The sequence below is a fragment of the Colletotrichum spaethianum genome (assembly GCF_022836535.1).
Source record: "Colletotrichum spaethianum MAFF 239500 DNA, contig14, whole genome shotgun sequence".
Classification (NCBI taxonomy): Eukaryota; Fungi; Ascomycota; class Sordariomycetes; order Glomerellales; family Glomerellaceae; genus Colletotrichum; species Colletotrichum spaethianum.
Genome location: NW_026054784.1, coordinates 43,324 through 63,592, shown reverse-complemented (window position 1 = coordinate 63,592; position 20,269 = coordinate 43,324). Strand labels below are relative to the sequence as shown.

The 20,269-nt window shown below is 53.9% G+C and overlaps 7 protein-coding genes across 7 annotated transcripts; 3 read left to right on the top strand and 4 right to left on the bottom strand.

Annotated features, from left to right (window-relative positions):
* Positions 1-955: 955 nt before the first annotated feature.
* Positions 956-2,254, bottom strand: ColSpa_06037 (serine/threonine-protein kinase ark1; the record flags this gene model as incomplete). Its single annotated transcript, XM_049272249.1, has 5 exons — positions 956-1,113; positions 1,176-1,801; positions 1,856-1,951; positions 2,006-2,045; positions 2,104-2,254. 5 exons carry the CDS (start codon positions 2,252-2,254, stop codon positions 956-958), a joined length of 1,071 nt encoding a protein of 356 aa, XP_049128206.1.
* A 1,143-nt stretch (positions 2,255-3,397) lies between these two features.
* ColSpa_06036 (ubiquitin thioesterase OTU1) lies at positions 3,398-5,809 on the top strand (the record flags this gene model as incomplete). Its single annotated transcript, XM_049272248.1, has 3 exons — positions 3,398-3,445; positions 3,504-4,593; positions 4,644-5,809. 3 exons carry the CDS (start codon positions 3,398-3,400, stop codon positions 5,807-5,809), a joined length of 2,304 nt encoding a protein of 767 aa, XP_049128205.1.
* A 767-nt stretch (positions 5,810-6,576) lies between these two features.
* Positions 6,577-7,439, bottom strand: ColSpa_06035 (uncharacterized protein; the record flags this gene model as incomplete). Its single annotated transcript, XM_049272247.1, has 3 exons — positions 6,577-6,807; positions 6,892-7,220; positions 7,301-7,439. 3 exons carry the CDS (start codon positions 7,437-7,439, stop codon positions 6,577-6,579), a joined length of 699 nt encoding a protein of 232 aa, XP_049128204.1.
* A 2,239-nt stretch (positions 7,440-9,678) lies between these two features.
* ColSpa_06034 (uncharacterized protein) lies at positions 9,679-10,681 on the top strand (the record flags this gene model as incomplete). The annotated part of the gene is made up of 3 exons (XM_049272246.1): positions 9,679-10,063; positions 10,101-10,353; positions 10,507-10,681. 3 exons carry the CDS (start codon positions 9,679-9,681, stop codon positions 10,679-10,681), a joined length of 813 nt encoding a protein of 270 aa, XP_049128203.1.
* Positions 10,682-11,426: 745 nt separating this feature from the next.
* On the top strand, positions 11,427-11,723 carry ColSpa_06033 (uncharacterized protein; the record flags this gene model as incomplete). Its single annotated transcript, XM_049272245.1, has 1 exon — positions 11,427-11,723. One exon carries the CDS (start codon positions 11,427-11,429, stop codon positions 11,721-11,723), a length of 297 nt encoding a protein of 98 aa, XP_049128202.1.
* Positions 11,724-13,352: 1,629 nt separating this feature from the next.
* On the bottom strand, positions 13,353-13,544 carry ColSpa_06032 (uncharacterized protein; the record flags this gene model as incomplete). The annotated part of the gene is made up of 1 exon (XM_049272244.1): positions 13,353-13,544. The coding sequence occupies one exon, from the start codon at positions 13,542-13,544 to the stop codon at positions 13,353-13,355; it is 192 nt and encodes a 63-aa protein (XP_049128201.1).
* A 2,221-nt stretch (positions 13,545-15,765) lies between these two features.
* Positions 15,766-17,529, bottom strand: ColSpa_06031 (uncharacterized protein; the record flags this gene model as incomplete). Its single annotated transcript, XM_049272243.1, has 2 exons — positions 15,766-16,661; positions 16,716-17,529. 2 exons carry the CDS (start codon positions 17,527-17,529, stop codon positions 15,766-15,768), a joined length of 1,710 nt encoding a protein of 569 aa, XP_049128200.1.
* Positions 17,530-20,269: the final 2,740 nt, after the last annotated feature.

Genomic DNA, 20,269 nt, shown 5'->3' with positions numbered 1-20,269 from the left:
TTGACAGACGCATGGTGTGTTTGCTGGGTTTTGGACCCGGGCGAGGGGGAACCACTCTAGGAACGCGAATCCCATGTTTGAGTTCATAGGCTTGGCCTCAAAGCGTAGATCGCGGGATCCACCTCATGTCCGCATTGCCGTTGTGCTTCCCCTGTCAGGTGATTCCGTGTCGCGTTACGACGATCCTCACAAGTCTTGGTCTCTTGGCCGACGCGCTGCAGCCGGGTAGACACGTCCCCATGGTCCCTTATTCCAGGGTAGCTTGAGTCAGAGAGGAGGAAAGTGACCAAAACGGCTTCGGAACCGCAGGAGCAACCGAATGTCCGTCTCGCCGGTGACTCGCATTCTGAAGGCTCAATTGAGTTTCCATGTTGGATTGATAAAACGCCGGTGCCAAGGCTCTGTTCATCGAGGGCGGGCAAGTATATTTGGATGAGGCTTCATGGCTGTGTACGTCTTCGTCGTAAACGTGCAGATCGATAGACTGTTGGTTCACACAACAGCACATACCCGGCATTGATATCTGAAATTTGGTAATGTATATTCTGATAGGGACCGCCACTGGTGGCAACCATCTAGCCTAATTTCATTACGTTTGCGCTCCTAGTAAGCACCTCAAGTTCTACGTAGTGCGCTCACGTACATCGCTGCTCCATGCAAACCCCTTCTAGGCAAGCCCGTCCCCTCAAGGGCAGCGATCGTCAGTCCTTCACTCCGTCTTATGCTGACGACGATCGCTTTGAGCGGGCAATCCACTCTCCGTGACGGGCTTGCCCGTTGCCGTGGCAAAGAATCGATCCATCAATTGATGAGCGATTGCCGGCGTTTCGGAGAGTGAGTTGTTGCTGAGGTGCGAAGCCCCGTCAAAGTGCGAGCCTGACGAGACTCGACTGCTCGTGGGAGTGTAAGCGTCGCTTCCTGCGTAGCGTGACACAATGCTGGACGACGTGCTTCTCTAATCCACATTACGTTCGGCATTGGGGGCACCGCCGCGCCACAGGCCGTAGAACCCGTCGCAGTTCTTCCACATCTTGATCGTGCCATCTTCGGAGCCGGTTCCGTAAAGCTTGCCGTCGGGGGAAAAGGCGATAGACCAGATGGGCCGTGGTGGCCCTTGAGGGTTTCTATGTGCGTGTTAGTCAACGTCGTGCGCACACGCATCCTCGACAACTCACCAATCTCGCCGCCGTCATCCCAGCGGCAGACGCGCGCCCAGGTGCCGGGCTCCTCTCCCATGACAATCTTGCGTCCCTTGAGATCCAGACCGACACTGGCGACACCGTGCTTCAGCTCGATACGCTTGAGCTCGTCCGAAGCTTGGGGGCCTCCCCAGAAGTACACCCACTTCCCGGCGGCCACGGCAAGGACAGGAAGGCCACCACCAATATCACCGGGAGAGGTGAACTCGGGTGCCAGCGAGACAAGCTCGCAAGACTTGATCTCGCCATCGAGGACCTCCTGGCGGATGACGTTGCGCGTGGGGAGATCGAACCATCTGAGGGTGTTGTCGGAGGCAGTTACGATCGTGTTAGGATCCTTGGTCCAGGCGATGAACTTGATGGATCCGGTGTGGGTGCCCTCGCCAATCTCGAAGCCGGCCGAAGCAGGGACAGTGATGGGGGTTCCGGCAGGAGAGTTCGGGTCGGGGGCAAAGTCGCTCAAGTCGAAAACGCGCAACTTCTTCTCCATCCCTCCAGTCGCAATGAGCTCGGAGTTGTCGGGCGGGTAGGCAACGGCGCGGACGATGTGGTTGTGCTGGAGGGTGTAGAGAACCTCTCCGCTGTGGGTGTCCCAGACCTTGCTACGGCTCATCAGCTGTTGTTCGGGGATAGGTGGAACATCCGACGGAGCTTACGCGGTGAAGTCGGCAGAGGCAGTAGCAGCATTGGAGGCATCGGGGCTCAATCTGGCCTGCCAGACAGCACCCTTGTGGCCGATGAAGGTTCCGATCCTGGAGATGTCGCGTCAGTGATGCGCCTCGTTCAGTTGGGAAGACGGTGCATACCAGTCGCCGGTGATGCCATCGCGCAACATAGGGTTGCCGTCTGTGACAGGGTTAGCAAGATCCCGGTTGCAGCGCAGGTTCCTTCATCGCAAGCTCACCCTTGCAGGCCGAGATCATGTAGTATTGCTCTCCCTTCTCGAGGCCAGAGAAGCAGATGTGAGGCACAGGTCGAGAATGACCGTGGCAGGTCAGGGGGACATATTGACGCGAGGTCTCGGCGGCGGGAGTGACGGGGGCGGGTGAAGCCATGTCGACGTCGGTTTTGGTGTCGGTCGTGGTTGGTGGTCGGGGAAAGGGATTGGGTGTCGCGGTGGTCGCAAGCGCAACGTGCGCGCTGTGGAGGGGTATCAAGCTGTCGGCGGTAGCAGTTGGGATGAGGTGCCGATTGAGATAAACGAGATGAACAGGTTTAAAGAGAGACAGTCAAATACAGCCGTAACGTCGTGAATGTTCGTGGAGGAGGCGATGGGATCGTGAGAAAGCTCCTCGTCGGGGCAACAGCAGCAACACAGCAGAAGGCAAAGCAGAAGCAAAGCACAAAGAAAGGGAAAATGGGAAAGGCTGCGAGAGGATGCGAAGCAACGAGAAAGCAGCGCAGAGGAAATAAGAGTGGGGTGGTTTCCGACTCGGAGCCAGGCCGATGCACCTTGTCGCAGCTTGCTGTCCAGTCACAGGACTCGAAGCGTGTCTCTTGATGCCCAAGGGGGTTTAGTGAGTGGTGTCCCTTTTTCTTTAGTTCGGTTCTGGGAGGAGAGAATTCGATGGACCCCTGAAACCGGTCCTGGTCCTGCCACGAGAAATCAGAAATGACCCCGCGCTGCTGCTGGCTGCTGGCTGCTTGCTGCTGGAGGTACTTTGCTGCTCGGTATTCGTCGCGGATTCGGTCCCTGAGCTGAGGTGGAGATGCAATGTGGCTTGAAAGAAAAAGGGGAGAACCAGGGGGTGGAGAAGTTGTCTGTGACGGACGTGATTGGATAGAATGGGGCCGGGGGTATTTGCTTTGGTCAGCAGATGGACAGCTGTGGCTGGTGCCCTTTCCGCTTGGCCCGTCCCGGGAGAGGGAAGTCAATGGAAGCAGGAAGGCGGCGGTGCGGGTACCTCCTCACAGGCCCGGGTTGGCAGGGATGCAGCTGATTGCCCCGGGGACCACTGTCCAAAGAGTGAGGTGCGATGCCACCCCGCCTGGTTGTCCGCGGTGCCCCCCTTGTGGCGCAGTGGAGCTTCAGCGTTCCCGCTTCCATCGTCATCGTCTAGCTACCTACCGCCAGTACCACCACCTAAACAACACTGGCCGTCGCCTCCGTGGATTACCAAACCGAGGTGTGAGCTGCTCTACACCTCGCCCTCTTTCGACTTCTCCTCTTCTTTCTCAGACCAACCCACCCGAAAGCCATGGCAGACTTCAAGCTATCCGCCCAGCTGGCTGGCCACGACTCAGATGTAAGTACACGAAGCTTCAGTGCTCTGTTTCACAACTGATCCGTCATGCAATCCACAGGTCAAGGCCGTCAGCTTCCCAAACCCCCAAACCGTCTTGTCCGCCTCGCGAGATGGCAGCGTTCGAGTGTGGCGTCAAACCTCTGATTCTCCTCCGACCTTCGAAGCTACCGTCTCGAGTCAAACTTCCGAATTCGTCAACTCCGTCACATACCTCCCACCTTCCGAAGCATACCCGGATGGACTGATTGCCTCCGGCGGCAAAGACACCATCGTCGAGGTCAAGCAGCCCCAAGCGGCTCCGAGCGACAATGCCGAGCGCTTGTTGATCGGGCACTCCCAGAACGTCTGCTGCCTTGATGTGTCGCCCAAGGGAAACTACATCGTGTCGGGTGGATGGGATGCTCAGGCCATCGTATGGAGTACCAGTACATGGGAGCCCGAGATTCGCCTCAGCGGCCACGACAAGAGCGTGTGGGCTGTGCTGGCGCTTGACGAGGAGACAGTTCTCACGGGCTGCGCCGACACGAATATTCGCATTTACAAGCTGAACTCTGCCGTCGCCGGTGACGCCGAGCCCCAGTCCACCATCTACACCCCCGAGGTCGTTCGCGCTCTCGCCAAGGTTCCCAAGGGCCACCCGAGTGGAGCTGATATCGCCAGCGCTAGCAACGATGGCATCATCCGCCTGTGGAAGCTGAATGGACAACAGGTTGGCGAGCTCATCGGCCACGAGAACTTCATCTACGCACTGGCGAGCTTGCCTTCGGGCGAATTGGTCAGCTCCGGGGAGGACCGCACTGTGCGGATATGGAAGGGCAATGAGTGTGTTCAGACCATTACACATCCCGCCATCTCAGTGTGGACAGTGGCGGCGAACCAGGAGACGGGAGACATTGTGACGGGTGCAAGTGACGGCGTTGCACGCATCTTCACTCGCAGCTCTGAGCGGGCAGCAAGCGCCGAGGCCATCTCCGCATTCGAGGAGTCAGTAAAGGCCTCAGCGATCCCTCAGCAACAATTACCCGACATCAACAAGGAGAAGCTTCCAGGCCCCGAGTTCCTCCAGTCCCGATCGGGAACTAAGGAGGGCCAGGTGCAGATGATCAATGAGGGCAACGGCTTGATTACCGCCCACCAATGGTCTCAAAGTATGTTTAATGCCATGATTCGTCTACGGGGTTTTGCTAACAGTACGTAGGCCAACAGCAGTGGATCAACATCGGCACTGTTGTCGACTCAGCAGGAAGTAGCGGAAAGAAGACGGAGTACAATGGCAAGTCATATGACTTTGTCTTTGACGTTGACATCGAAGATGGCAAGCCGCCTCTGAAGCTGCCGTTCAACCTGTCGCAAAACCCCTACGACGCTGCGACCAAGTTCCTCAATGACAATGAGCTTCCCCTGAGCTATTTGGACAATGTCGCGAGCTTCATCACCCAAAACACTCAAGGCGCGACGCTTGGGCAGTCTGCGCCAGCGGGAGCCGACCCATACGGCACGGAGTCGAGATACCGTCCTGGTGAGTCCGAGCCAGCGGCCCCGAAGCTTTTGCCTCATACCGAGTACCTCTTCATCACGGCGGGCAAGTATGATGCGATGGTCAACAAGATCCTGGCCGTCAACGCGAACATGATCTCCTCTGGTCGCAAAGACGCCGCTCTGAACCCCGCCGAGCAAAGCACCCTAAAGGCTGTCAAGCAGGCCGTCGAGACTTCCAAGCCTGTTAGCCAGGAAGGCATTGACCTAGCAGTCAAGATCGTCACGCACTGGCCCTACTCTGACCGTCTCGCTGGCCTGGATCTCCTGCGATGCGTCGCCCCGGCACCGCTCGCCGCCGACCTGGCGGCCCCGGGGGCATCGTTCCTCAAGATTGCCTCGATCAGCGCGTTGGAAGCCACGGACGGCGCTGCACCCAACGAGAACTCCGCCATGATGGCTCTGCGCACGTTCGCCAACATCTTCAGCTCACCCAAGGGTCGGGCGTTGGCGGCAAAGGAGGCCGACCTCGCCGCGACGGTTCTAGAGCGGGTGCTCGGCATCTCTGGCGGCGCGCCAATCGGGCAGTTCAACCGCAATGTTCTCATCGCCGCAACCACCACTCTCATTAACTACGCCGTGCTTGCCTCCAAGGAGAAGACGGCACCGCAATCCAAGCGTTTCATCACGGCCCTCGGCAAAATCCTCTCCGCGCAGACCGACCCTGAGGTTGTCTACCGGGCGCTTGTTGCGTTGGGGACGTACGCATCTAGCAACAAGGTCGAGGTGAAGTCGCTGGGAGGCGAGGGCTGGGTCAAGACTGCTATCGACAAGGTGTCGGAAGCACGGGTGAAGCATGTGGGCCAGGAGGCTCTTCAGCATCTGTGATGAGACGGGGTGTGATGTGATGCACGGTAATGAAGCATGACTTATGGAGTCTCGGAAAGTGATGGCCACGTGACGGTCGCAGATGTCCGCGCTTGCTGAAGCTGCGGCGAAACGAGGGCGGGCGGCCAAGGAGCGTCTTTGATGCAGCACCTTATTTTGACTGCATGCCAATAGCTAGTCATTTTTAGACCGTGATGGAGCGTCATTAGACAGCTCTGAAATCCGTGCCACTGTCCTGTTTCGTGCGTGGTATTGAGTTCGCAGGTGGTTCTGTAAGCCGTGCTCGTTGCCGAGGTTGAGCTGTCGCCATGTGTTTGAACGAGTGAAGATCTCGATAGCAAAAGGCAAGACTTGTCGAGCCATTGCGTGCTGCAGCTCATTCACATTCGACAGATGCACAAGTACTCCAGGACGTATGGCAGATTTTGGAAATATTTGATTTCAACTCGCATTGAGCGAACACTATGGTTGGGTTCTTGAAACCCCAGTGTATGGGAGGATCCCATTATTAATGATCCCTCCCTCTTCAGTCCCGGACCACGATCCGACTAGAGAGTTTGATATAGAAAAAGCTAGGTGACAGAGAAAAGTCGCCCGTCAGAAAAAGAGCTTGTCCCTTCCAGAAAACGCCATCTTTATGCCCAAAGATATACAAAGATATTTCCCCTCCCGAGGTATAATAATTCAAACCAAAAGTCCACTCTCCCTCATCGCATCGTTCACACAGGGGGGCCGCCTGGCCATCTCACCCAGTCGAAACGACGCGCTTACAGCATCGCCCAGAGCGCGCCGACGACGAGCGGAGCCCAGCTGGCGACGGCCCACGCGGGTTGCGGCCTCGCGGCGGCCGAGGTGCCTGTGACGAAGTTGGCGCCGGACTCCTGCGTCGTGATGGTGTAGACGTCGGCGAAGCCAATGTCGGTCGAGTTGAAGCAGTTTGTCTCGTTGACCTTGGCGATCTTGGGGTCGCCGGGCTCGGCGAACTCAATGTCGACGCACTGGGTCTTTGTTAGCCATTGTTTGCAGAGAACAGCCTAGAGAGGCAGGGCGAGGAGCAGGAAAGGGGAAAAGATGAAACCTACCGAAAACAGTGAGGCGCCGTGCACGGCGAGCTCGACAATCTGGATCGTGGCCTTGTCGCCGGCCTTGACCGTCGTGTTGACGGGCAGCGGCACCTGCGGGAGGCAGACGGTGCCCGGGTAGGGGTTCTTGCTGGGGCCGAGGATCTGGAAGACGGGGACCATGGGGAAGGACATGTTGGCGGGGCCACCGTCGGGGCCGTCGGTGCCGAAGCCCATGTTTATGTACATGAAGGCCTGGGCGTGGCCCTGGAACCAGCCCGGCTGGAACGAGATGGCGCCGCCCGTCGTGGGCCAGTAGGTGCGGTTTGTCGTGAGGGTCATGCCGCCGCCTGAGGGGGCTGTTAGCAGGCTGTCGCGATGATGGTGATGGCGGATGATGAGAGGTGAAGAGAGAGAGGGTTAAACGTACATGGGTAGTTCCATTGCATGCCGTACGGGAAGGTCGAGTTGGTGACGAGGTTGTTGCCGCGCCAGCCCGGGTAGGAGATGACGGTGTGGGCGTAGGCCGTCGCCGCGAGGACGAGGGCTGTTAGTGTTGAGAAGAGCATCTTGGCGGTTGTGTGTGTATGTGTGTGTAATCTGTGTCGAAAGTCGACGATGTGTGATTCCGGCCAAGGGCAAACCGCCTCTTTTCCTGTCTTCTCCTTCTCACTTGGATGCCGTAGCTCGGCTTTTGGTCTTGGTTTCACAGCCCGTACGTCTTGCTGACTTTCGTCTTGCAACCCCGCTTAATTTTACCCGTCGAGGTGGTTGGTCGTGAGCGTGTAATCCTGGGATGCCTCCGAGGCAGTCTCTCAGTCGGTAAATGTTCCGTCTGTTGATTGTCGAACACAAGAAACTCTTGGTCTCGGCGCAAGAAAGATCGCAGCGTTGTGAAGAATCGGAAACCTCAAAAAGAAACAAAATCGACACTACCTAGACAAGAGGGAAAGGAGAGGGAGAAGAAGGCCATCACAGACGGGACGACAGACGGGGTGTTATTTGGCTGAATGGGGGCGTGGTGGTGGCCGTGCACAAGGTGGCCGGCCGAACGATCCAGCCGCCGGGGGCCATGCGATCACTCTCCCACTGCATCGTGCACTTGCAGCTGTCCAATCGAGGACCGATGTTCCCTCTTTTCCGGACCTTGGAGGGCGAGCCGGGGTGGGCCGTGATGGTGTGAATGCCAAATGGCATGGCACACACCGGAGGGCGGAGGGAAAAGGGCACAGCAATGGGCGGATGGGATTCGATTGTTGGACGCCAGGCGCCCGCCTGCACCCCCAAACCCTGTTCCTGCTCTGTTCTCTCCCCCAGGCGTGTGCCACCACGGAAGCAAACAAAACTGCTTGGTCGGCAGCAGCAGGCTAGCTTCGTCGATGGACGATTGCTCTTCCCGCTTGTTCCCCCCCTGCTGCTCCTTTGGCTGCACACGGGACGACGCACCAATGGCGGACGGGAGCGCCAGGGCGAGGCGCTGCGGGATGGAAGTGGCAGGGGACGCCGTCTCTCGCGCGGGGTTCGAAAGCCAATGGGACGCCGCATCACCTCAGTGGCAGAGGGCATCTCGACGATGAGTGGTGGAGGGCGGGAGGCGGCGGGCAGGGATGCGACGGCGTGTAAGCGCCGGGCCTTGTGCACTTGGGCTGCAGGATGCAACCTGCCACCGCTGCCACCACACGGACAGTCGTCTTTGGAGCTTGGGATTGGGTCTAGCCGTCAGTCGACGCTCTCCAACCAGACGGCGAGCCCACGGTGTGCCGGGACATGGGAGCTGCAAGGTGTGAGATGTCTGTCTTCTGTACACGTTTGGCTGTGCTGCTGGACCGTGGGGGATGGAGAAGAAATCAAGGCCGGGGCCGCATTTCGGGGGTCGTTCCGGGCGGAGCGTGCGCTCTCTCTGCTGGATTTCTGGTCGACAACCGACCTCGTTGGACCCTCGCGTCGTGCGATTCCCTCTCGCAATGATTCCATTTTGCCGCACGACGTGTGTCGCAGAGAGTGTGATGGCATGGACGCGTCGGCCGTTCTCACGTTGACAAGCGCTTGCGGGACGTAATAGCCGGCAGAGGGGATAAGGATCCGTGGTGAATGCCGAAGGGCGGTAAGCTGACGGCGTAACGTCGTCTACTCGGACATGGACAATTTCAGCGAAGCAGAAGCAGGCTTTCCAAACAACGCCGATTGAGGATCAGGTCAGCAGCGACACAGGACCCCGGGTTTTCAGTGTATTGCCTTGCCACCCACAGACGATGCGGTCGAGTCGTTGGTGTCCCAATCGGACGGTTCTTTGTCCCATGCTCATGGCCCGAAGGAATCTATCTGGATTGGGTCCATCGTTGAAGACCGACAGCAGTGGCACGTTGTATCTCATCGTGCAGCTTCGACATCGAACATCGAACTCATTGGCTTCTGGAGGAGGCGAAGGATATTTTGAGACGCAACTCACCGAAAGACTAGATTGGCGATCGGGCTTCTGGAGTGAGAGATCGTCGTCGGCATTGGTGATTCTATTCCGGGCTCTCGAGGCTCTCCAACCACGCTTATGGGAGGGAGCAAAGCTACATGAGATTTTAGGCGTGCGACCCTCCATCTTGCGGTGTCTTTCTTACCTTGGGCTGTGTAGGTACAGCGAGACTTTGTGGATCATCCAGCGTTACTCCAAGCGGGATCTCACCGCCTTCTTGGTATGGCCACAGCCCCACTAAGCAGGCGGTGGCCGGATTCTGCCGGCCAAAAAGTTCATCCCACCAAGGCGGCCTCCCACCAACCAACACCACACCCCGCGAAATCCAGTGCATGCCCGTCATGGCCGCGGCCGAGCAGCCCGAGAACGAGAAGCCGCAGCAGGAGGAATGGATCCACGTCAAGTCAAAGTCGCGCTTCCGGCGGAACGCCCCCAAGCCCCCGGCCAAGGTCCCCGGGTCGGCCTTGAGGCCCGATGAACCCCGCACCCTCAAGTCCGTCGCCGACATCACGGCCGAGTACGAGACTTTCAAAACCCGCTGGCGCGACACCGCTTGTCATACGAGGCTCAAGGAGCTCGTAAAGACGAATGCCGAGAAGCATCAGACGGTCCGCAAGGCGGTGTGTCTCGGCGTCGGCACGTTCGACCCGGAGGATGGCGGATGGGACGCGAAGAGGCGGAGTTACATCCAGCTCGATGGGTTCCTGACCATCGTGGAGGTCCTGTGTATGTCTAGTTATCGCAGTTGCCTCGTAGCTCCCAGCTCACCGAATGCTAGCCGAGTTGTATAAAGAGTCAATTCCGTGTTCGTTTCAGGAACCCCGCTTCACCCCCAATGACACCGAGTTCCTCACAAACCTGGGCCACCAGGTCGTCGAGTCGCCCGCCGCGTTCGAGGCCGTCGACGAAGACACGCTGGTGTTTGCTGTACACATGTATCGCCCCATATACGAATCGACGTTGGAGAAGGCGTCGCCTGCTATGTTTGTCGGCACAGGCTGGGATGTGTGGGATGAGTATGTTTCTCCATTGATGTCTATGAATGATTGCTGACAACAAAAAAGGTTTGCTACGATGAAAGAAGGAGACTTCAAGTGCATGAGCGATATGCATGCCTCTCATAAGCATTTCTCGTTTCCCCAGGATGGGACCTATACTACGTTTTCCAGCACCTGTCTCTATTGGCGACCGAAGCTTGAGTCTGCGGCCCCTAAGGAGGATCAGTCTGCCAAAGAGTCTTCGACGCGGGCTTCTGAAAAGGCCGAGGAAAAGCCTCCAGTAGAAGCATCTGAGGAAGCATCGGAGTACAAGTCCGAACCAAAGTTGGAACAAACCCCCAGCTGAGTTTACATGTTGCGACTAAGTAACCATATAAGGAATGGCGTACATATCAATTCGGTTGAACTTCGATCTACCTGGCGAAGGCTTACGGCAGCACCTTTCATATGGCTCTCCAATGGTTATAAAAGGTGGCTCACTGCATTGGCACCTTCGCTGGGGATGGCTGGAAGTATGCGGCCTTTGTGAGCCAAACTCTGCCATGTATGTACTTCGAGAATGGGGGTTTTGATAAGAATATGAACGATCAAGTTGGGAGACCGGAGCCACGCTCCGTTGAACCGTGTCTGGCACAGGTATAATAGCAGAAAGGCAAAGACTAGATACCCTCAATTGAACTAGGAAGTTTTCGCGACAGACTTCAGTCTCAAAAGAAGAAAGTTTTAAAGCATCCCATCAGTGTCAAGGCTCTGGACAGGCAACAACCGTAGTGTGCCCACCGGTTCGCCCGTGAAAAGCCTACAAACCATAGACAACAGGGCAATGCATATGCGACCCAAGCCACAGCCATGTGTGACAGCGCAGACGAGTAGGCGCACTCATCTACATGACATGAGTAGGCTGGCCACTCACATCGTTCATTGGCCCTTCACAACCATGAAAAGCAAGACGTTTCGCTGGCCGATGACCGCCAGCTCCGCAGTCGCGGCATTCGAATAAACGTGTAAAAGTCCCGCACCTACACGCTACCAGCCTTACCTTCTCTGCGAATTTCACGTTGAGGCCCCTCGACTTTACTATATCGTCCGCAATGTCCGGGTTCGAGACCCTCGGCGCGACTGCTGCCATCGCGCAGCTTTCCGAGCTCTGCCTTAAGTGCGGCCAGACGACAGTACGAATAATCCGCTCCTATCGTGACGCGCCCAAGGAGATCACCCAACTGGCGCAAAAAGTCGATCAACTCAAGTTCCGCATTGGACAGGTCCAGAAGATAGGTCGCGATCTTTCAGACCTGGAGCTGGACGATGTGTTTCCCGAAATCCACAGAGACATCTACTCGAACAGCTCGAAACGCATCATCAGGCGCTTCTGGAGATTCAGGGCTTAGCCACCGGCGTAGAAGGGCAGACGAAGGGTCAAAAGCTAGAGTGGGCTGTTGTCGGCAAGAGGAAGACTAACCGCATCATGCGAGACCTTGCGGAAATACACCAAACTCTTGATCAGTTTCTCGAAATCATTCCAATGTCAATCACCCATTCAAGCCTCCATTTGGGTGAGAGCCTATCTTGCTGACTAGGAATTGCAGACGTCTTGCGACAATCCAGCAAACGTCTCTCGCAGCGCTGCGAGTCGCCAATGCAGCCCTTCTTCCGGCATTGTTGGAGCATACACGAGAACTTCAATCTTCAATAAACGCCGCTAGCGACAGACAGACTCTGTACTGGAGAGAAACACGAACCGTATGACATTAAGTGTCCGCACTAATTGATATGCGTCCTTGACTGATTTGCGGAAGGAAATTGTCCGCTGCCTTGAATCGGCGACTAAAGCATCGCAGATTATGCCTGGTCCGGAAACTTCGAAAACCTCGACCCAGGATACCGATGCCCGAGAGAATCGAACAGCCGTTCATCCCCCACAAATGACAAGCATTGAGGGCAGCACAAAGCTTAAGTCCGTTCATGACTACATTGATACCATCAATGATCTCTTTGATTTCCAATCAAACCCGACAATTCACCATGCACAATGGAAGTTTCAAAAAGTACTCAACAAGAGTTCAGGCAGCCCACCAACCATGCCACAAATGCCCAGATACAGCGGGAGTGCTACTGTCCAGATCACACCATACTCGCGAGATATTCGTGCTTCATTAAGATTACGCTTCTTCTTGTTCAACGAGAGAATACTACGCTTTGAGCTGGGCGTTCGTCAATTCACCAGGGCTTGGACTAGCATCTCTTTCATCAATTCCAGGTTTGACATAGTGAATGTGCGGCCTCTAAATCCCCGGATTTTCAAGTATTGTAGAGAATTGGACTTGAATGGAGTTAAAATGATGCTCGACCAAGGCCTCGCAAGTATCCATGACGTGGATGATTCTATCAACAGCGGCCTTCTGGAGGCAAGTATTTAGTTGTTGTTGTCTCTCGGATACAGGCTAACTATCGTCAGCACATCATGATGAGCAACATCCTTGACCCTGGCTACTCTCCCACACGGCCCACCAACGCGAAAGCAAAACTGAAGCTGATACAGTACCTCATGCATCAAGGTTGCACTGTTCATGTTCCCCTTGTTGATGAAAACAACTACGAAAATTTGTATATGTGAGTGGCATCCTATTTGACAGCATGAAGAAGTTACGAACGCACTCAACACAACAGACTTGGTCTTGGTCATTACCCTGCCATCTTCAAAGCATTGGAAAGCGGCTACACGGACATTGTGAGATTTGTGTTGCAACGAAATACGACATTTGAAACATTTGAGGGAAAATTTTACCCCACTGATCATCTATACTCAAAATCACAGAAAGAGTTTCATGAGCAAATCAACCTTCTTCGCTCCATAGGATACACCAGCTGGCACCCAGAAGTTACATCAATGCTTTGGAGCTCCGCCGACGCTCTTAGTGGCGCCGTCAACATCTGCAGTGTAGCAGATATTATCTATGCTGCTGAAATTCTCAACCTAAGGCAAACAAGTTTCCGGCTGCACAATGCCTGGAGGGTGCTTACGGCACGAGGTGGCGTTGACGTTGCTGTAGCACTGCAGCGATACGGTATTGGCCAGGCATCAGGTCCTCGTTGGCCATTAAACCGCTCAGGAGCTGAAGATACAGACCTTGCACAATGGTTTCTTTTGAGTGATGAGAGCGGGCAAATCTCATGCCCACGCCCATTTGAGCTACTGAGTAGTTGGCCATTATTTTGGTCCTCGAGTCACGTCGTCGAAAGTATTGATTGGATGTTCTCCCCAACAGTAGCACTATTGACACATCTTCTCCTCCACGGTGCAGCGTACTGGGACGGGCCTTTCCTTACTGATGTCTTTGAGTGTTATGATTGCTTGGAGCAAGCAAGAATGTGGAGCTACTTCTGGAGGGACCAACATCGTCTCTGGAGACCCACGGAACTATCCAAAGCAGAAATGGAACTTTTCGACCAAACAAGGAACCCGAGATTTCAAATACAATGGACAAACAACGGTAACATAAAAAAGTCTGATAGCAACGGACTTGTCTCCTGTGAGCCCAAAGGTGTGGGGTTCGTTCACAAAGTCGCCGCTACTTCTGAGAATATAAACGCAATTGATCCAGGAGGCGGACTTAACACCATAGAACCGGGAGATGACCAATGGAATCTTCGCGCAAGTCACCATCCAAAGAGGAAGACAACTAATAAAGAGGCATTATACGAAAAGTCGCAATGGGATTCATCCTTCTTCGCACACATCATACCTACGGACGAAGGCCGCCGACACTTGTCACGGTTTCCCATGGTCAAAGCACTTTGCTGCGCTCTTCAGCTTGCTGGCTACCGAGCAGAGATGGAAGACGAGGGCGACATCTGGTTTGAAAACGAAGATGGCGATCAATATTTCGATGCTGTGGAACACCCTTCGGAGCACAACAAGCAAGGTCCGCTGGGAGGAAAGTGTGAGATATGCCGGGACCCTTCGAAGTTTGGTTTGGGACGGATCATCAAAAAACATGAGGATGATTTGGAAAACTGGCGGCATGAAAGGCAAATCTTTGTAGATAGGGGTCTTTTACAGCCACTATGAAGAAGGGGCGCGGTTTCGTGGAGCACGCAAAACTTTCGGCGTTGTTGGCAGTTGATCCTCGAGGCTTCTGAGTTACACATATTGTACTCCTCTTATGTGTTCAATCTTCCATCGGTTTCTTGTCTTTAAAGACAGCTCGCTTAGTCTGGAAGTCCCAAACCTAACTTCATTTTTCAACAGGACACCCATTTGAATTTTATCGCTGCCATCGCCATGAATACCCTCTGCTACTCTGATTTATCGTTATCGGAAGATACTATGTTCTCGTTGTCTGGTTCGTATACAGAGTCTCCGAATTCAAACACCCCAAGATCCACCCGATATGAAGTCAAAATTCTAATGATCTGTCTGGACACATTGCCCCTTTCTCTAGCCGCCATGTCTTTCAATCGACAGGCCAGTCTCTCACTTCGTTCAGGACCATGTCGTCGACCTTTTTGGGCAGCCCTTTCAACTGCTCCGCCTCATCCAAGAATTCTCACGCCCACCAGCCGGCCTGCTGCGGCGGTACATTCGCGGTAGTGGGTCGATCAGATATAGCGTCAGGACTTTTCGATGGCCCGGCTTGCTTGGATCCTTCAACCGAGTGGAGGACCCCATATGCTGCAAAACATTAGGATAAACCAACATCAATCCTTCGCGCATGGTGACGGATTCAATCTCTTGAATACTGGGATCTCTGTGAGTGATGCCAAACACCTGTGTGTTAGTTCAGGCATGATGGTCCTCGTAAGACATCCTGAGTAGGGACTGACAGAGGCGGATCGGCGCTGAATTTTGGAGAAAGAGAGATGTCAAGATGATTCCAATACCAAAATAAAGCAAGAACATATATATTCAAAAGTAAATCTGATATAGTTATTCAAGAATCTCACTAATATTCTTAGGGTTAATGAAGGTTTCAAGATATTACAGCACAGCCAACGTTTTGCGTCATGAATCAAGAAACTTTCAGAGATTCCCGGGGCACGGGAATAAATTCTACGCCGTCTGAGAATCACTTGGGAAACTAATTTTAATTCGTACAAGCAAGGCAGAAAGAGTTGAGCTTGGTGTACTAACACCAAGCTAACACACAGCGCATAGGTGGGTGTTGGGCGCGGAAAAGCTGAGCTAATCGAATGAATGATCAACCAGAGCTCTGAGCATAAGCTAAACGCGGATATCATTCTGTATCGTTCTTCTTGCATGTTGCCAGCAGTCCAGATATTTTGCGACTTTTGTACTCTGTTCCATCAGCACGAAATTGTGTTTTAGGAGGAAATTCCCAACAAGTGCCGGGATGAGGGATTGCATTATTACTATCCAGGTATTTGTACTGAGGGACTCCGAGAACTCCACGCCTCTGAGATTTAGATATCTTATCCAAGAGATAGGTTTTGTAACTCTAGGCGACGGAGTTCAACTACGTCGTTTTCAGAGGGGCCCTCAAGGACACTATCGCCCTCGATTAGATAACCTTGAGGGGCCACGATTTCTGCCTTCGTTCCGGAAGGTAAAGTTGCCTTGATACACAAGACTCCAAGCGCCTCGTCCAGATTGACCTCGACTTCAAGTTGACCTTGTGGAGTCTCAATATGGTAGTGAGCATAGTTGATGCCACACAGCACCGGGGCCACTTCTATGTACCTCCATCCCGGTTCTAGTGGCTTGACGCCGACGACATATTGCGGCAGTAGAAAGACTGGCCATGAAGACCACGCATGCATCAGCGAAGTATCATGTCCAAATGGCTTGCCTTCGGCAGTCATTGCCTCCCAGTGACCTCCCGAATAGTTAGGGTTGGAGGTGTCCGCCATCGGACCCCAGACGTTCTTGATCAGTTGGATGGCTTCTGGGCCCCTCTGGCGCGCAAACAGTGCCTCGGCGGCAAACCCTGTGGCGTAGGGACTGACGACCCCCGTTTGATCCCAATGTTGCAGACCACGGAATGCAACGGGCATCGACTCCGGACTACAAGTCAAGTGAGAGAGACATTTATCAGAGTTCTCGACCACGTCAAGAGTGACGGCATAACCATTGGTGTCTTGACATATTCCGTCAGGAGGCAAAGCTATGCCCATACGAACGCTTCCTTTCTTTGAGTCCCATAAATGCGCCAAGATGTTCTTCTTCAGAATTTCCATCTTAGCAGATATTTGAATCTTGCGATAGCCGTTGGATGTCATTGCCCGTACAGCGTTCATGGCATCATAGTATGCCAGATTCATCGTGCCAGATGCGCCAAAGACCGGCCCACCCAGAGGATACCAATGCACTACGTTCTGTTAATCGTATTCAGAAGGCTCTAAAGACAGAATATTCGACTCACTGGACATGTTTGGTGGCACTTCGATCAGACCCGAAGGCATCTCATGTGACTCAGCAAAATAGAGCAACCTTTCAGCCGCTGGTAGGCACCCAAGAATCTCATCATCTCCCGAGTGAAGCCAGTAATCCTTGATAGCGACAACAAGCAGTAAAGCATAAGTCATGGAGTAGAAGGCGTATGTGGGTGGTGGTTCGTTCCCCCGATGAACTGGCGCCTGAATGGGACACAGGTTGCCAAGATAACCTTCGCTGGTCTGGTGACTGACCAAGAGCTCGATACTGCCCGAAACAGCTTCCATGTCCAGGCCAGAGTATGCAACTCCACGGCCAGAAACAAACAAATCGCCGCCAAAGGTGGCTCGATCTCGTTTGGCGCCATCAATCATGCAGGCTACCGTATTCGTTCCGACCTGAAAGTCTGCCAAAGTCCTGTTTTTGTTGCCTGAGAGCAAGTCGTTTTCGTATAAAACGTTACCGCTGGCATCTTTGACCAGAAGGTTTCGGTAAAGAGAAAGCCATCCTTCAGGACCGCCAAATGCAATGGAGCCGGTGTTGATGCCTGAACCGCCAAGAAGTGGTCGAACTTGAACATCCATAATCGTCGCAATCTCCCAGTCGTTGAGCGTCACGGTGATGCGATTGCCGCTGGTGATCGTAGTGACGCTGATCCAGTCATTCCTGTTCATAATACCCTGGGTTGACCAGGTGCCAAAAGACTTGACTGGAAAGACTGCCGAAGTGTGTGCAAGGCCCTCGTAGGCACGAAGCTCCTCTGCTTCAACATCCAGACAAAAGATCACACCGTTGGTAACCATGTGAACGCCCCAGCTGGCTCCGCGTTGTTCGACAAGAACTTGGAATGTCGATTCTGTATCGCCCCATCTAGTACCTTGTCGACATGGAGCCCAGTGTTGGCCAAGTACTCTCGTTCCTTGGTCGGTGACTTCCCAAGCCGGTGCTGTTTCTCCTCTGGTAACTGTACACATGTCGAGAGTGTTGACGCCGTCATTCCAGACGCGGTTGAGAGTCTCATCGGAGCAGTGAAAAAACGCTTTTGGTGTAAGTGAAGGTCGGATAGGTTCCATGCCGATTTTGCTGAAGACAATGGAAGCGTTGGCGGACATTAAAACCAGTTTCAAATATCGTTGTGACCGTTGGGCAAGGGTAGATTGGATGTTTTGTGGTGACGCTGATGGAGTAACCGTCATGGAGACGCTGCGATAACAGTCCATGGCATTGGAGAAGAGAAAAAAAGGCCCGTCGCCTTCAACATTTTGTTAGTTAGGCTATAAAAGCCGGCATCTAGACTATCCAATGTTTGGTACCTTCTTCACTATTGATGCCATCGGCCGTTTCGCTGTATAAGACTTTTACATGGATCGGTCCGCTCCCATGTGCACGATCAACTACGAAAGTTGGGATTCCGCCGACGCATCGACCATAGTCAAAGACAATGGTTGCTTTCGCAGTGGATTCTGAAGGTCCGTTGGTAAGGGTGAAAGCACTTGAATGAGCGTCGCGCTCAGCGCCATACGAAGCCGAAACGACTCTTGACGGCTCGAGCAAGCCAGGACTTGACGTATGCATCTTCTTCCAGATAGGAACATAAAATGAAAGTGTCAAGTCAAGAAATTTCTCTCCAAGACTCCAGCCGTCTTGTAAGTGACGCGAGTGGCTCTAGCTTTGAAGAAGCTCGCCGAAGCACGCAACGGTGACCCATGTCATCCCGACCGTTTCGGAAATACCGGGGTTTCAGGCAAGCTAGCCTCGATCCGAACGCACGTCCACCCATATCCGTGGGGACGGGTGGACGAAACGCTTAAAAGGGGAGAGACGCCCCCACCCCGATCTAATTCCTTCAACGGGCTGCTCCGTCCACTTTCTCTCAGCCGTCCACTCTCAATCGGCCGCCCACCTGCAATCGGCCGTCCGTCTCACAAGAATCGTGGGACATCTAGGATGCGTGGAGCTCACCGATTGGTTTCCGGGATGACTTCGACGGGCGAGGCTAGCCAGGCTCTCCACACTTGCACCACTTGTTCTCGGTCATTTACTCGTATAGAAAACTTGAAACGTCATCAAAAGACTCGTGGGTTTATAAATTCCCGAGAACTAAACGAAGATCCCGAACTGATGCGAGCGAGCTTAATTCAATTCAGACCAGACCAGACTGCCCCATCGCTGCACACTTTGTCGCAAGGAGTTTTCTCGAAGCGATTTACTCAATAAACACCGACGGCTCCACCGTCAAAGCAGCCATGAGGACTATGCCTCTTTGGAGATACCCCAAAAAAGGGATTTCTCTTTCATCCTCGAAGATCCTAGCTCGTCGTCTCAGGGCTTGCCGGAGAAGGGTGAGCGCCGGGTGAGCTGGAGTTCTCGCCGTGCTGCTGCGGCTCCAGCCATATCTACGGCTACATGGTGTCCGCCGCCAGCGGCCGATGCTCAAAACCTGACTTACTTGCAGAATGGAGGGCCAACTTCCGGCACCAATGCCACAAGTGCAAACCAACACAACGCCGCGACGACTTCCTTTACGGATATCCTGGACACAGACGTGGATTTCTCTACCTTTTTTCAACCATCGGTGGACGACCTTTGGCTTGACACACGCCAGTGGTTCACTCCAGACTTTTACAATGCCATGAGAGAAAAATCAAACATGAACGATCCTCTTCTTTTTCATGATGACTCTCATTTGTTCTCAGACCAACGGGCTTGGTTCGGACACGAGCTCAACATCCATGAACATGGACAAGACACTTCCGTTTGTGTGTCAGATAAGGGGACAACGGCGCCTCCGGAGGCAACAGGCAATACAGATGTCGCAGACGCCGTTTCGAGGTTTTCATCTCCCCCGAATGTCCCCTCGCATGAAGACGCAATAGCTTTCGCGTGGGACCCATCGTCCAAAGCAATCCATCATACGCAACACATTTCGATCAGCGAGAGACATCCGCTTTTCCTTCGCCACAAACCTCGATTTGACATGAAAGAGTCGACTTGGCTTTCCATACAAGAGTTCTTGAAGCCTCGGACTCCAAATGCAGAGGACCTGATTTTACCATCGCTAACCGTCGCCAATATTTTTCTCGGACTTTTCTTCGAAGAGTTTTTTGAGCAGAGTCCAGTCTTACACTTGCCTACTCTCCGAGTCGACTCCCTACCGCCATCTTTGATTTCAGCCATGGTCATTATTGGAGCTACTTACAGCAACGTTCGACACACTCGACGCTTTTCCACCCTGGTGCTCGACCGAGCCCGTCAAAACCTTCAACAAAGCATGGAAGCAGACAGGAGCCTGACCAGAGATCCTCGCGTCATATACGCTTATGCGCTGCTGGTCTATGTGGGGCTTTGGTGTGGAAACAAGGGAGCTTATGAGGCTGCTGAGGCCTCGCGAGGGGTTCTGGTGGCAAATGTCCGACGGCTTTCCGCGCCAAAGTCCAGGTCCCACAGTGGTAATGCAAAGAGCGTTGAAAACCAATGGGAGGCTTGGATAGACTCGGAATTCTATTGCCGTCTGAGATGGTATGTGTTCATGATCGATTCGCA